At 40.7% G+C, this 16,312-nt stretch overlaps 1 protein-coding gene across 24 annotated transcripts in view; it reads left to right on the forward strand.

Annotated features, from left to right (window-relative positions):
- The window catches only part of dock7 (dedicator of cytokinesis 7), a 96,004-nt gene that overhangs the window by 49,964 nt on the left and 29,728 nt on the right, over positions 1-16,312 (forward strand). For 20 of the 24 annotated variants that reach the window (XM_061780069.1, XM_061780070.1, XM_061780051.1 and 17 more), the window contains 7 exons: positions 8,079-8,168; positions 9,993-10,088; positions 10,173-10,313; positions 12,638-12,751; positions 13,100-13,267; positions 13,670-13,809; positions 14,680-14,849. In XM_061780069.1, the coding sequence (XP_061636053.1) occupies positions 8,079-8,168; positions 9,993-10,088; positions 10,173-10,313; positions 12,638-12,751; positions 13,100-13,267; positions 13,670-13,809; positions 14,680-14,849 (919 nt within the window). Of the gene's footprint in view, positions 1-8,078; positions 8,169-9,705; positions 9,759-9,992; positions 10,089-10,172; positions 10,314-12,637; positions 12,752-13,099; positions 13,268-13,669; positions 13,810-14,679; positions 14,850-16,312 lie in introns of those variants that run through there. The other 4 variants (XM_061780068.1, XM_061780072.1, XR_009789456.1 and 1 more) reach the window with 2 other exon arrangements.

Below are 16,312 nucleotides of genomic sequence, written 5' to 3' on the forward strand. Positions count from 1 at the left end.
GTTTTATGAATGCCCCGTCCTCCGCTTTGCTTCACGTTTAAAATAACTCACCATACTCACTCACTCGGAAGAATACTGACATATTTGGAGTTTTGGTGTTATATGTGTACAGTACTTTGATAGTTGGGCCTTGAAAAAAAAAAAAAATTTTTTATTTGTCTTATCATGATCATATCCATGTTATAATGGTATCAGTAATTCTTATAATTCTTCTAGTGACATGACATCAACTGGAAAAATGTTTCTGTTGCTGCTCCACATATACCGTAATTTCTCATGTATAATGAGCACATTTTCACCCCCAAAATCTTCAAACGTAAAATGAAAAAATTTGTAAATTTTAGGAAAGCTATCAATTAGTTTTAAATCTTGTGATCTATTAGTTGTTACTTCCATTTAGTTTCACATTTAAAATTTTCGAATTCATCTACTCCTATATTGTATTGAGGCTGTGATCCACTCAAGTGTTTAGTTTTGAGACTGTGGCTTTACGGAGGTATTTTCCACCTCCCACATGGTTATTGACAAGTCAGCTGACTTGCACAATGTACTGAAAGCCAGAGAGGTCATGTGCCCGGAAACAAATTCACTTTGTGCAAGATAATTAAAAAATAGTTAAGACACAACAAAAGCTGCAGAGAACAGATAAACACAAAGAAGCTCTATTAACATTCACATTATTACAACTATTTATGGTATTAGGGGATTAATTGACATAAAACAGCATTTTAACAACTATACTACACTTGGAAATCTGATAGCAAGCCGCCATGTTTTAATGATGACGTCGTTGTTGTCAGAGGATGTCCCAGCGTGCCTAGCGCGGTTGTGTAGTTGTTAAAATGCTGTTTTATGTTATTTAGTCCCCTAATCCAATAAATAGTTGTAATAACGTGAATTTTAATCGATTTTATGTGTGGTTATTCTCTCTCTGCAACTTTATTTGTGTCTTAACTTTTTTTCTAATCATCTTGCACCAGGAGTGAACACGTTATCCGGGCACATGACCCATTTAGCTGTCAGTACATTGTGCAAGCCGGCTGTCGTGCCAATGGTCACGTGGGAGGTGGACAATACCTCCGCAAAGCTGCAGTGTCAAAACTAAACACTTGGTCTGCCATAGTAATGGTATTATTAGTATTAATAATAATAGTGATTTGACTTAATTAGAAAAACTAATTAGGAGGGGATCACCACTAACATTTATTGCATTTAAATCTATCAATGGATAGAATGTCATGGCTACGCGTTATACATCCGAAGAAGGGTTTTCCTAATTTGTTTTGAGTCAATTTTGGGGGTGAGTATTATACTCAACAGCGCATTATAATCAAAAGCGTATTATACACGAGAAATGACGTAGATATGTACAATACCAAAACTTCCTAATATTACGGTATTCTACTAATATTATAACCACAACCCTCCCATGATCACATGCATGGGTGTCACAGTTCCCCACCCAAAAACCACAATACATGTAAATGTGTTACATCTCTGATCCACTGTAGATTTTCCTAATTAACACCTCGTTTTCTCCCTCCATTCTGTCATAATCAGAAGTTACTCTTTGTTGCAATGTCTTGGACAATGACTATGGTTACATGGACAACAATCATAAGAGTATTGCTATTTTATATTTGGAATAATAACATTGTCTGGTGATTTTATGCATATACAGCACAGTAATCGCACTTTAACATCCTTTTGAGTTTTGCAGCATTTTGTAACGGTAAAAAATTGGTTGTTTAAAAAATTTCTCATTTGAGGCTCAGTCTCTCTTCTCTGGATGTGTCCAAACCATCGAAGTCTGCTCTCTCTTTGCCTCCAAAACATCTAACCTTGGCTGTCCCTCTGATGAGCTCATTTCTAATGCTATCCAAGATGGTCACTCTTAGAGAAAACCTCAACATCTTCATTTCTACCACCTCCAGCTCTGCTTCCTTTTGTCCCTTCAGTGCCATTGTCTCTAATCCGTAAATCATGGCTGGCCTCACCACTGTCTTATAAACTTTGCCCTTCATTCTAGTAGAGACTCTTCTGTAACATAACACACCTGTCACCTTCTTCCACCTGTTCTACCCTGCTTGGACCTGCTTTTTCACTTTCTTACCACACTCACGATGACTCTGGACGGTTGACCCCAAGTATTTAAAGTCCTCCACCCTCGCTATCTGTTCTCCCTGTAGCCTCACTCTTCCCCCTCCACCCCTCTCATTCATGCACATATCTTCTGTTTTATTTGGGCTAATCTTCATTCCTCTACTTTCCAGTGCATGCCTCCACATTTCTGACTGTTCCTCCACCTGCTCCCTGCTTTTACTGCAGATCACGTCATTTGCAAACATCATGGTCCATGGGGATTACGGTCTAACCTCATCTGTCAGCCTATCAATCACCACTGCAAACAGGAAGGGTCTCAGGACTGATCCCCGATGCAGTCCCACCTCCACCTAAATTCAATTTAAGAAACTAATACAGTCCCCTCCAAAGGTATTGGAACGGCAAGGTCAATTATTTTGGTTTTGTTGTATTCCAAAGGCATTTGGGTATCAGATGAATAGATGAATATTAGACAAAAGTTCTGAATTCCAGCTTTTATTTCATGGTATTTAGATCTAGCTGTATTAAACAACTCAGGAAAGAGTTGTTTTTTTTTAACCCACCCACTTTTCAAGTGAGCAAATGTATTGGAACATGTGATTGATGGGTGTTTCTAGTTGCTCAGGTGTTGCCTTTTAGACTGATTGCTTAAAGATTAGTGCGTGGTTTTGGCTTTGGGTTTCACCTGTGAAAACTGCATTTGCTGTAAAGCAAACATGAAGACCAGAGAGCTGTCTATGGAAGAAAACAAACCATTTTGAAGCTGAGAGAAGAGGGAAAATCAATCCGAGCTATTGCACAAACATTGGGCATAGCCAATACAACTTGGAATGTCCTTGAAAGGAAACCATCTACTGGTGTACTGAGCAATGGACATCGAACAGGTCGGCCAAGGGTATCAACAGCAGTTGATGACATTGTGAGAGCTGTGAAGAAACACCCAAAAGACAACAGTCAATTACATCACTACCAACCTCCACAGGGCACGGGTGAAGGTATCACAATCCACTGTTTGAAGAAGACTTTGAGAGAAGAAATATACAGGCCAGACCACAAGATGCAAATCACTCATCAGCAAAAAGGAAGACAAGATTGGATTTTGCAAAGTAGCACAGAGATGAGCCACAAACGTTTCTACCAAAGTGACGCAAAGGCCAAAGTATGGAGAAAGAAATTATCTGTTTATGATCCATACACAAGCGCTCATCTGTGAAGCATGGTGGAGGTAATGTCATTGCTTGGGCTTGCATGGCTGCTTCTGGAACGGGCTCACTAGTCTTTATCGATGATGTACCTCATGATGGGAGCAGCAGAATGAATTCTGAAGTCTACAAAACCATTTTGTCTGGCAAATTACAGAAAAAACTACATCCAAAGTAATCGGGAGAAGCTTCATCATGCAACAAGACAATGACCCAAAACACACTGCCAACACAACAAAGGACTTCATCAGGGGGAAAAGTGGAAGGTCTTAGACTGGCCACGTCAATCACCCAATAGAGCATACGTTTTACCTCCTGAAGAGGAGACTGAAGGAAGAAACTTGAAGACTTGAAAGAGGCTGCAGTAAAGGCCTGGAAAAGCATTTGAAATGAAGAATGCAACAGTCTGGTGAAGTCAATGGTTTGCAGGCTTGATGCAGTTATTGCAAGTCAGGGTTATGCCACCAAATATTAATTAATTTATTTTTCACTTTGTTAATTTAATTATGTCTGTTCCAGTACTTTTTCTCACTTGAAAAGTGGATGACTTCAATCAAAAGGTGCTCTGTCCTGAGATGTTTCACCACATCTAGATGTAAATACCATGAAATAAAAGCTGGAATTCTGAACTTCTTTCTCATATTCATCTTTTTATCTGAAACCCAAATGTCTTCAGTATACAACATAAACAAAGGAATTGACCTTGCCGTTCCAATACTTTTGGAGGGGACTGTATAGAAAAGCTAAATCAAGTATGGACTTCGCTTTCCAAAACTGGGACATCAGCATAATTCTCATCTTTTTGGCTCTAAACATCACCACAGTGGATTTGAAATGAAACGAACAAGATGTGTTTTAACTGCATACTTTCCGGTTTAAGTGTATTTACATCCAAATCAGGTAAACGTTGTAGAAATTAAAATGGCTTGTATATGGGCCTTGCACTTTTTAAGGGATGAAGAGCAATGGGACAAATTAGCAATCATAAATAAAAATTTCTCTTTTTTAAATACTTATCTGGAACGCATAGACATCACCACTGGATTTCATCCCTGGTGATGTTCTGCCAGGCCTTCAGTTCCCTGCCAGGTCTTCAGTTCCTGCTTCTTCTTGGGGAATTTTCCCTTCAGTTTTGTCTTCAGTAAGTGAAATGTATGCTCAATCAGATACAGGTCAGGTGATTAACTTGGCCCTTGCATAAAATTCCACTCCTCTGCCTTAAAAAACTATTTTGTTCTTTTGTAGTATGATTCGGATCATTGTCCATCTGCATTGTGAAGCACCAACCAAAGAGTTCTGAAGAATTTGGCTGAATATGTGCAGATATTACCCTAAACAATTCAGAATTCATCCTGCTACTTTGTCTGCGGTCACATCATATGTAAATACAATTATTGATAATGTGCATACATTGCTGAAGAATAAACTGAAGCGAAAATGATTTGCAACCATGTATTAAAAACTAAAAGTTGTATTTATGATTGTAAAACACCGATCAGAACCCAAGTGGTGTTCTGTTATTGGACTTCTGTGCTCATCACGGATTGTCCATAACGAACACCATGTTCAAGCATAAGGGTGTCCATACGTGCACTTGGAACCAGGACACCCTAGGTCGCAGTTCGATGATCGACTTTGTGGTCATGTCATCGGACTTCCGGCCGCATGTCTTGGAGACACTGGTGAAGCGAGGAGCGGAGCTGTCAACTCATTAACGCCTGGTAGTGAGTTGGCTCCGATGGTGGGGGAAGATGCCGGTCTGACCTGTAAGGCCCAAACGTATTGTGAGGGGCTTCTGGGAATGTCTGGCAGAAAGCCCTGTCAGAAGGAGGTACAACTCCCACCTCCGACAGAACTTTGCTCATATTCCGGGGAAGGCGGAGGACACTGAGTCCGAGTGGACCATGTTCCGCGCCTCCATCGCTGAGGCGGCCGACTAGAGCTGTGGCTGTAAGGTGGTCGGTGCCTGTCGTGGCGGTAATCCCCGAACCCGTTGGTGGACACCAACGGTGAGGGATGCCGTCAAGCTGAAGAAAGAGTCCTATCGGGCCTTTTTGGCCTGTGGGAGTCCTGAGGCAGCTGATGGATACCGGCTGCCCAACCAGAATGCGGCTTTGGTGGTCGCTGAAGCAAAGACTCGGGCGTGGGAGGAGTTCGGTGAGGCCATTGAGAAAGACTTACGGACGCCTTTGAAGAAATTCTGGTCCACCATTCGGCGTCTCAGGACGTGGAAGCAGTGCACCATCAACACTGTGTATATGGGGATGGGGCGGTGCTGACCTCGACTTGGGACGTTGTGAGTCGGTGAGGAGATTACTTCGACGACATCCTCAATTCCACCGACACACCTTCCCATGAAGAAGCAGAGTCTGGAGTCTCTGATGTGGGCTCTCCTATCTCTGGGTTTGAGGTCACCAAGGTGGTTAAAAAGCTCCTCGTTGTCCTGGTTGACACGCCTCTGCAACATCGGGTGGACATTGGGGACAGTGCCTCTGGATTGGCAAGCTGGGGTGGTGGTTCCCCTTTTTAAGAAGGGGGACCGGAGGGTGTATTCCAACTACAGGGGGATCACACTCCTCAGTGTCCCTGGTAAGGTCTTTTCAGGGGTGCTGGAGAGGAGAGTCCATCGGGAAGTCAGTGTGGTTTTCGTCCTCGCCGTGGAACAGTGGACCAGCTCTACACCCTCGTCAGTGTCCTCAAGGGTGCATGGGAGTTCACAAAACATATGTAGACTGGTTAGTCTACATGTGTTTTGTGGACTTGGAGAAGGCATTCGACCATGTCCCTCGGGAAGTCCTCTGGGGGGTGCTTCGGGAGTATGGGGTACCAAGCCCCCTGATACGGGCTGTTCGGTCCCTGTACGACCAGGGTCAGAGTTTTGTCCGCATTGCCGGCAGTAAGTCAGACTCGTTTCCGGTGAGGGTTGGACTCCACCAAGGCTGCCCTTTGTCACCGACTCTGTTCATTACTTTTGTGGACAGAATTTCTAGCCGCAGCTGAGGCGTAGAGGTGGTCCTGTTTGGTGGCCTCAGTATTGCATTTCTGCTTTTTGCAAATGATGTGGTACTGTTGGCTTCATCAAGCTATGCTCTCCAACTCTCACTGGAGCGGTTCGCAGCAAAGTGTGAAGCGGCTGGGATGAAAATCAGCACCTCCAAGTGGAGGAGTTAAAATATCTTGGGGTCTTGTTCACGAGTTAGGGAAGAATGGAATGGGAGATCGACAGGCGGATCGGTGCAGCATCTGCAGTGATGCGGACTTTGTATCGGTTCGTTGTGGTGAAGAAGGAGCTGAGCCAAAAGGCGAAGCTCTCAATTTACCGGTCGATTTACGTTCCTACCTTCACCTTTGGTCACGAGCTGTGGGTCGTGACCGAAAGAACAAGATCCCGGATACAAGCGGCCGAAATGAGTTCCCTCCGCAGGGGGTCCGGGCTCTCCCTTAGAGATAAGATGAGAAGCTCGGTCATCTAGGAGGAGCTCACAGTAGAGCCGCTGCTCCTCCACATTGAGAGGAGCCAAATGAGGTCGCTCGGGCATCTGATTTGGATGCCTCCTGGACGCCTCCCTGGTGAGGTGTTCCAGGCACGTCCCACAGGGAGGAGATCCCGGGGACGATCCAGGACACGCTGGAGAGACTGTCTCCCGGGTGGTCTTGGAACACCTCGGGATTCCCCTGGAAGAGCTGGATGAAGTGACCTTGGAGAGGGAAAACTGGGTGTCCCTGCTAAAGCTACTGCCCCCGCGATCCGACCTTGGATAAGCGGAAGAAAATGGATGGATGGGGTTACAGTCGAAGCATATTTTGTTCGTTTCATTTCAAATTCATCACAGAGGTGTTGAGAGCCAAGAAGATGAGCCTTGTGTTAATGTCTCAATATTTATGGACCTGACTGTATTACAATTTGTTCCTTGTCAAGGTATTGCTGTCCATGTAAATGTAGCCATTCTATTCTTTCTATTCTGAGCTTTTTAGCCGCTTATGTTCATTTATATAAGGTACACCTAATCTCTCCCTACTCCCACAAAATTTGTGTAATTCTTTGGGGGTGAGGGGGAGAATTAGGTGTCGAGAAAGTAGAGAAAATATTATTTTGACATCCTACCCCTTGGCATAATTATTTTGTTATTTTCCCTTTGTCACAATTTTATCACATTTTTTTTTAGATTCACTCTCCACTGTCTGCTAGTTTCTCTGCTTGAATTCCGACTCACCCCTCATAGGATTCATTTTGTTGCAAGAGCATGGAATTGTCTGTTTGTTTGTTCTTTTGTCTGCTCACTTTCCGTGTTAATGTGTGTCTTGTCTTGTGTCATTTTAACTACTACTTGCCAAAAACATTTGCTTATTTTGGATATTCTTATCAAAAATTACAGCCTGGTCACAAGTATTCAGTAATGGAGCATGTGAGCTTTTAACTTTTTTATTTTTTTTTTTTTTTATGAACCCTTTTTGGAAGGATGAAGCATGGCATGTAATTTGGAAGGGCTGAAAAAAAAGACAGTTAGCATACTTCATTAAGAAAGTGAAAGAAAAATCGCAATGTTTATAATTTCATCTATATAATCAAGAATTGTAGCCATGTCCTGTGTATCAGTGTTTTACATCCATGTCTGTGTATGTCTATGATACCACAAAATGGTTGTGCGTGTCTGTGTGTGTCTTGTGAACCCAGACACCTTTTGCTTTATGCTGAGAAGAAAAGGTGCAACCCCACACACTTGTTGCTCCTTCACTAACTTTGTTGTCACATTCCATTCATTCCACCCATAGGCCATGGAGCGCTGTGGCAATCGCATGTCTTCGCACACAGAGAGCGCCAGTTTCTTGCAAACTTTAACAGGACGATTGCCCACAAAAAAGGTAGTGCCACTTGCATCGGGGGAGGAAACCACCCCACCCTCCTCTTACCCTCTCACTTGTCTTGTCTGTGGATGTACAGTATGGCTTTGGATTGGTCAATGTTGTATTTGTTGGGTGTGACGTCTTGCTCAATGTCACTGATCTGCGTCTTGTTTCCCACCTAAAAGGATTTTTCATCTTGCAAATTTTGCACACATTGCGCTATCCTTTTCACATGTGCATGTTGTGTTCATGAATGAACATCCTTTTAGATTGCTGTGATACCACTTGAGCCAAGATGATCTACCAATATGAATATAATGTGACATGGGGTATTCATTTTGGCGGCACAGAGTGGTTGGCACATCCGCCTCACAGCTCTGAGTTCGTGGGTTTGAATCTGGGCTCTGGCTTTCCAGTATCAAGTTTGCATGTTCTCCCCGTGCTTGCATGGGTTTTCTCTGGGTACTCCAGCTTCCTCTGTACTTCCAAAAACATGCTTCTGAAGTTAATTGAAAACTAAATTGTCTTTAGTTGTGAATGAGCGTGTGAGTGGTTGTTTGTGCCAGGCGACTAGGTGGCTATCAGTCCACGGGGTACCCCGCCTCTCACCCAAAGTCAGCTGGGATAGGCTCCAGCTCACCGCGACCCTAACGAGCATAAGCGGTATGGAAAATGGTGTGGGGATGTTCATTTTCTTTGGAGCATTCATTCCCAACGACTGTGTTGTGACACATCAGGTGTGCCACGGGAAATTAATTATCCCATTTCACGTAATTGGTTTGAAAATTATCTCCTAAAAATAACGTGTTTGTTTATCTATTTATGCGAGTGATGTATAGTGACGGGCATAACAATTTAATGCTCTTTCACTAGATTGCAGAAGGTACATAATTAACCTGTCTGTCCACCTCTTGCCATTTATACAACACATTTTATGGCAAGTACACGAGTAACCTAATTGGTGAGCAAATTTAGGCGAGATCGTCCTTATTTCAGTATGTACACTTTTTGTGACTTTGTTTGTGTTGTGCAGTCAGATTTTTCCATTTTAAAATACAGTATATGCCTTGGCTCAATAGAAGTTGGGAAACACGGCTCTAGAGCATTCCTATGCCTCACTTCTTCCTTTAATGAAACTTGATAGGTCAGTCCACTACCTTGATATTTGATTTAAAAATAGAAAAAAAAAGCAGAGCAGAAATCATAGCAATTTTGAAATGTGGAATTCAGGCACTGGCTGTTCTTTTTCTACATTTGCCTTCAAGACTTGCAATATTGTGGTCCTGAGCATTTGTTTTGTGGTGAACATTTTTGGTTTACACAAATGGACACATTACAGAAGAAATAAAGACAATTTGTTTCCCCACAAAAAGGTAATATCTCCATGTAAGAAAAAAATATACCAGTATTTCCTGAATATCTTTTTTCTTTTTTTTTCTTTTTGCATACTGTATATCTTTGCCAGTAAGTAGCATTGTAAAATACGTACTATAATTGACATGGTTTTAAAAGTACATGTTCAATTAGTTTGGTTATGTTTTTTTATGGTTTGTAGAGCTGGTTATCGCAATTGCAACACCTACTTGTCTTCATCAATTGCAAAGTTAGGTAAGATAGAGTTTACTGGATTATGATATAGTACTTTCATACATAATGTACTTTGTGTTTTGGTGAGCACTATACCTTATTCTCATAGGATATTTCGAAATACGTGAACTTGGAATGAGTATAATATAAAAATCATTTGAGCTCACCCAAACCTAGATGTATTTCTTTTTTAGTTTTTAATTCTATCCATTTATGTCATCCACGTTGTTTCCTCTGCGTTCCTGTCCCACATAGCTCTTTCATGAGGAGCTGGCCCTCCAGTGGGTTGTGAGCAGTGGAAGTGTCAGGGAGGGCGCGCTCCAGCAGGCCTGGTTTTTCTTTGAGCTTATGGTAGGAAAAACCTGTTGGTCATAATAGTCCTTCAATGAAATACATGCTAACCCGTTACTCTGTTTTTAAACACTTTAACCGCAGGTGAAGAGCATTATCCACCACCTCTACTTCGCCGAACGCCTCGAGTCACCCAGAAAGAACCGATTCCCAGAGCGCTTTATGGATGACATCACAGCGTTGGTCAGCACCATTGCCGGAGACATTGTATCACGTTTCCAGAAGGTAAATAAATCCATACATTAGGATTGGAATTTCTGAAAAATGTTAGGTTTTTTAATACTGTATCTAGTAGACACAAGTGAAATGAGAAATTCATAAAGCATTTGCTTTTGGCTCTCAAAGATGATACTTGTATAACAAATACAAACAGATAAGAGACAAACAGATTCAGCTACTCCAAAATCAGCCAAATGTATTGACTTAATCTGTTTGCTGTCTGTTAGACATATACATGCAAATCAGTCGCCTTATGGCTAAATTCGACGTTTTGAACTCAAAATAGGCCATTTACGTGAATCATATAGATCCGTTGAGTTTTTCCTGGGGGGTGTGATCATCGCTGGCAGCTAGATCCATTCCACACATCTACCATCCACACAGAGCTGTAATTACTCTGTGGCAGACTAATATGCAAGCGCATCGGCCTGAGGTTCCGTCTGTGCGCTCAGGACCTGCTTTGCATAAGTCACAGGAGTTGACGAGACCAGAAAAAAAAACACTTCTGCCGCTTCTGCTGTTGAGAAATAACGGTACTTTTACTCCGTTACAATGTTGTTGTTTTTTTTTTTTTGTCAATGTCTTTGTCTCCAAAGTGTTCTCTGTCAATTGACTGTCGTACTAGAGCGGCTCCAATTACCGGAGACACATTCCTTGAGTGTTTTTTGGACATACTTGGCAAATAGAGATGATTCTGATCTAAATCTCACTCTCTACTTTTATCTAATATTGCTTATTTATCTACTATTTCGTGCGCGAGACTACGATTTCACGTTGTGCATTGGGCACTGTTTGCTCCAATCCAATTTAGGCGGTATGACATTTAAGTCTAGTTCACCAATCAAAGAAAGTCACATGACCTCACACAACATCTTCTACTGGGCTTCTCGGGCATAAGTATTAACACTAGATATGCCAGCCCGGCTGATCGTCCTGCCGACTTGGCAACCATGTTGGGAAGGTCGTCATTACCATGAAAGCAACGGCGCGCTACTCGTGTTTATATTTAGATAAACAAAAAACAACAGCTTTCATATATTGTAGTATTTGTCTGGCACTGTCTGCCCAAATGTGGATATTTCAGCCCACTAATAACTTGAGAAAACACCTTGCAGTAAATTGCAGATGCAGTTTTGACCGTGCATACAAACACACACACGTACACACCCACGCACATTCACGTTTTATTTTATTTTTTTGTATTGATGATCATGCTGTGGTTAAAAACATCTGAAGTTTCTCACTATTCACTCAGTACTTGAGGGATTATTTCACTGTGTACTTTTTACTCTAACTCAAGGAATTTTTTGGAGGACTAATTTTTACTTGAGTCACATTATTGTCAAGTAACAGTACTTTTACTTGAGGACAATATTTGGCTACTCTACCTACCTCTGGAGTGGGCATCCTTTATTGCTACGCTTACGTTTAAGCAACATCAGATCAGCCAGTGTCGTATTTGTTGCAATGGTCTTTTGTATTTTTGCATTGAGGTGCTGCAGGTCGTGGGCCTGGTTGTAGTCCCAGCAGAACATCGGCGACAAGAGCTGATTCGCTAGCACATCTTGTATTAATTAGGAAACGCGCCTACAATTATCTAATTAGTTTACGGATGTTAGTTACGCGACGGAGTGATGTTAGGGATTATGTCACAACACAGAATGAACTAACTTCAAATTCAGAAATGGCCAATAAAAACAGAAAAATGCTGTACTTAATATTTTCCTGGAGGATGCATTTGGGATTAGCCTTTGAAGTTGGTAATAGTGAAAAATGAAGTGAAAAAGACAATGATTTTAGTCAATTCTTTTCCAGAATGAGAGCGCTTAAAGAGGAGGATGCTATTCATGTGGCACAGCTTGAAGCAGGCATCAGGTGGAGGTGGACATGGGCCTGGCTCAAGTTGGAGGCCAAAACAAAAAAGCAAAGAAATTAGACAAATTTAATTTTAATCTTAAATTTGTACATTAACATACTTGAGCGGTATAAATGTTTTTCTGCGTGAAGTAAATTTGTTTATTTTGCCTTATTGTCGTCCAGATTGCTTGATTTATGTTAAAATAAAATAAAAATTATCTGCGGGTGCCCGGGGGATCCCCCCAGGCCCCTCTCCACTGTTTTTCTTTTTTTCTCACCTTTTTCATGCCTTTCTTTGGTGTTTGCATGTCTGCTGGTTAGATTCAACTATCCATCCATCCATTTTCAACACCGCTACAGTCAACTAATATTGTTTAGTTTCTCATCATGTGCGTTGTTTTGCAAGATCTACTGAAAACATGCCTACCTATGGTTTCAGTAATTTTCACTAAGTTACGTGTGCTTCCTGTCAGGATCTGGAGCTGGTTGAGCGACTGAATACAAGTCTAGCTTTCTTTCTCAATGATTTGCTGTCCATCATGGACAGAGGCTTTGTCTTCACCCTTATCAGGACGTACTGGAAACAGGTAACCACCTACCTAAGATACTTCTTGACCGTGTAATTGCTTGATTGTCTCATAATACATGACTAAGCTGGTGGATAGGTGTATGCAAAAAATTAATTAACTAAAGCAGCAATTTTTGGTAATGTTGCCTGAAAGTAACCTTTGAGATTAATTTGAGACACATGGGCAATGATAAAGACAGAAATTGTCTTTTTGGTTTTCAATATTTAATTTGATTGATTTAAAGTGTATAAATATCTAAAATCTCTTCATTGACTTGAGTTGACCTTTTAAAACATCTCTTGACCTTCGAATGTATTTCTCTGCACTGTACTTGTTTTAATAATGCCATCAATTTCCTCTCAACAGGTGTCCACAAAGGTTTACACTCTCCAAAACCCGACATTAGAGTCTCTGAGGCTGGATTTTTTGAGAATAGTATGCAGTCATGAGCACTATGTCACCCTCAACTTGCCTTGCAGCTTGCTCACGCCACCTGCCTCACCATCACCGTCTGTTTCTTCAGCAACTTCACAGGTCAGATTTGAAAAATTGTAAAAAAAAAATTAAAATGACAGAAAATTACATTTACATACACAATTACAAAATTACATGAAATGAAACTGCGTGAATTAATTTGTATTTTCATTCAAATGATTGTTGTATCAGAATTTAGAGATACGTGGAGTCTATGTTTCAGATTATAGTATCATCATTAAATAAGTACTGTAATTCTAAAATTATACTATCATCAGTAATGAATACATTTGTGTGAAGTTGCATGAAAGCAATGGATGGATCTAAATGCATACCTTTGAAAAGCAACATCTTGAATTACTTAAAAGGAGAACATACCTGTAAATTTACTGCTCTACATGAACAACAGGTGCCTTTTTCATTTGCATGTACATGTGTGACTCTTCTTTCTCTTTGTCACAGAGCTCTGGGTTCTCCACACATGTTCAGGACCAAAAAATAGCAAATATGTTTGAACTGTCTGTGCCCTTCAGAGAGCAACACTTTATGGCTGGGCTGGTACTGTCAGAACTGTCTGTGATACTTGACCCAGACAATGAGGGGTTAGTATATTTACCATGTCATACAGTAAGATTCACTAAGTAAAGAAAACAGTTTGCGTGGGTGACAACAAAAATATTGTTTCAGGGATACGACTATCACATTTTTTGGTTGAGCTGAAGGTGTGTTCACGCTCGACAGGTTGGTTCAGTGTGAACACTAACATTCAAACTTTGCACACTACACAGTCAAGTTGAGACTGGTGGGTCCGCATGCAGAATAACTCTGGTTCTGGTCAGTGCAGTTGAAATGTGAATGCTGCATAGACCAATTACACTGACCAGTGCTAAAATGATAGCAGAAAGCATTAGGACTAAACTATAATGTTTCCTGGCATACAGTCTCTATGTGTGTGTACCAGTGGGTCCTACTTTGTACATTTTAGAAGCTCCTCATGACACTCAGCTCATGAAAAATACATCAATCTTAATGCAAATCTAAGTAATTGTGTAACCCAGCAACCCACATTCTTTTTATGGAAATTATGTGACGGGTTGCAAGTACAGTCCCCTCCAAAAGTATTGGAACGGCAAAGGTCAATTCCTTTGTTTTTGTTGTATACTGAAGGGATTTGGGTTTCAGTTCAAAAGATCAATATGAGACAAAAGTTCAGAATTCCAGCTTTCATTTCATGGTATTTACATCTACATGTTTTAAACAACTCAGGACAGAGCACCTTTTGTTTGAAGCCATCCACTTTTCAAGTGAGCGAAAGTATTGAAACAGACATGTTTATATTAACTTAAAGTGAACAACATGAAATATTTGGTGGCATAACCCTGACTTGCGAGCTTTACTAAATTGAATGTGTTCTGTTTTTCCATCGTTTTCTTTTGAACCCAAAAAATCCCTGTTTTTCCCCTTTTTTCTAGGATGTTTGGCTTGCATAAGAAAGTGGTTAGTGTTGTACACAACCTACTGTCCAGCCATGACTCTGACCCACGTTATGCAGATCCAGAGGTCAAAGCCCGAGTAGCTATGCTGTACCTTCCTTTGATTGGCATTGTCATGGAGACCCTGCCTCAGCTCCATGACTTCACAGGTACTAATTAAAGCACAGTAGCTTACTGCTGTATCTAATTACCAGTACTTGTCTAAACCAGAACTCTTTGGCAAAAGTTGTGTGCCCTATTTTCTAGAACTGAATTAAATCAGCTATGACCCTAGTGAGGACAAGCGGTCTAAGGCCAACGTCAAAATAAAAGCCTAAAATGTCATTGATGTCCAATGTATAGATGAAGCTTTTATTTTGAAGTTGGCTCTCTCAGTACGTTGGAGGAGAGGCGGCGTGTCATGGTAAGACACTATTAACAATCGTTGTAGCGGCTGCCTTGACTTCAACTTTTCATCTGGCCTGACCGCAAGGAAAAAAACTCCAGATGTAAAAAGAGAGGGAAATAACAACTGTCGAGCTTGCAGTTTGTGACCATGCATGACTGACCAACGGTCAAGCAGAACAACGGCGACATACCGTCCTTGACAATTCACTATATTTACGGGGATTTTCAAAATATAAGTCGTGCTTACAGCCTAATGTTATTGCGTTTCATGTATTAACTGTATTTGCCTTCAATAAGTTGCAATTCGTGATTGCACTTTGTAATAGCATATTTAATAATTTTTTTGCATACGTTTATTTTTTAATATCTATCATTTGTTCTTAAAGATACATTTAGCATAAAAACTGACTTAGTTTGTCGAAAAGTAGTGCAATAAAAATAGCTTTATCCCTAACGAGGAGTAATCGTCATTAATAATTGTGATTACAATATTGATCAAAATAATCATGATTATTATTTTGACCATAATCGTGCAGCCCTACTTGCAACTATGTGAGTCCATGTACATGTCTGGTAAAAATGAGTCCCAGCCCTGGAACAATGAGTCCCTCATTGTGGAATACAGATACAGTAATCCTCCGCTATATCACAGTTCTTGCTTTCGGGGTCCCACTATAGTATATATTTTTATTAGTTGTTGTTCTATTTTTTTTTTACACTGTTTTTAAAATATTTTTGTGTTATCCATTGCTCTTATGCTCTCTCAATATATTATGTTTCGGCCTGCCTCGATAGCAATTTGTTTAGGACGTTATAGTTTCCCAAAAACTATCACGATAAACGATAGTATGGTTGATGGTTTTTTATTATTATTTTTTAAAAAAAAATTTATTCTAAAGAATATTGAACATTGGCATCGTAATGTAGAACATTAATTAAAATCCATTTTCTACTCGTCTTATCCTCACTAGGGTTGCGGGTATGCTGGAGATAGCTGCGGATGAGAGGCGGGGTACCCCCTGACCAGTGTCCAGTCAATCGCAGGGCAAATAAATAAAATATCTTAAATAAATAAAAAATAGAACTAAAACAGACCCAGGCTCTGTTCACAAAAAAATTAACTTAAACAAATATTAAATATTTGGTACAGAGGTACATAGTCATTAACTGACTAATGAGGTTAAAAAAAAGTCTTAAAGCCTGCCAAATTTGAATGAATTTAAAA

The sequence above is a fragment of the Phyllopteryx taeniolatus genome, chromosome 7 (assembly GCF_024500385.1).
Source record: "Phyllopteryx taeniolatus isolate TA_2022b chromosome 7, UOR_Ptae_1.2, whole genome shotgun sequence".
Lineage (NCBI taxonomy): Eukaryota > Metazoa > Chordata > Actinopteri > Syngnathiformes > Syngnathidae > Phyllopteryx > Phyllopteryx taeniolatus.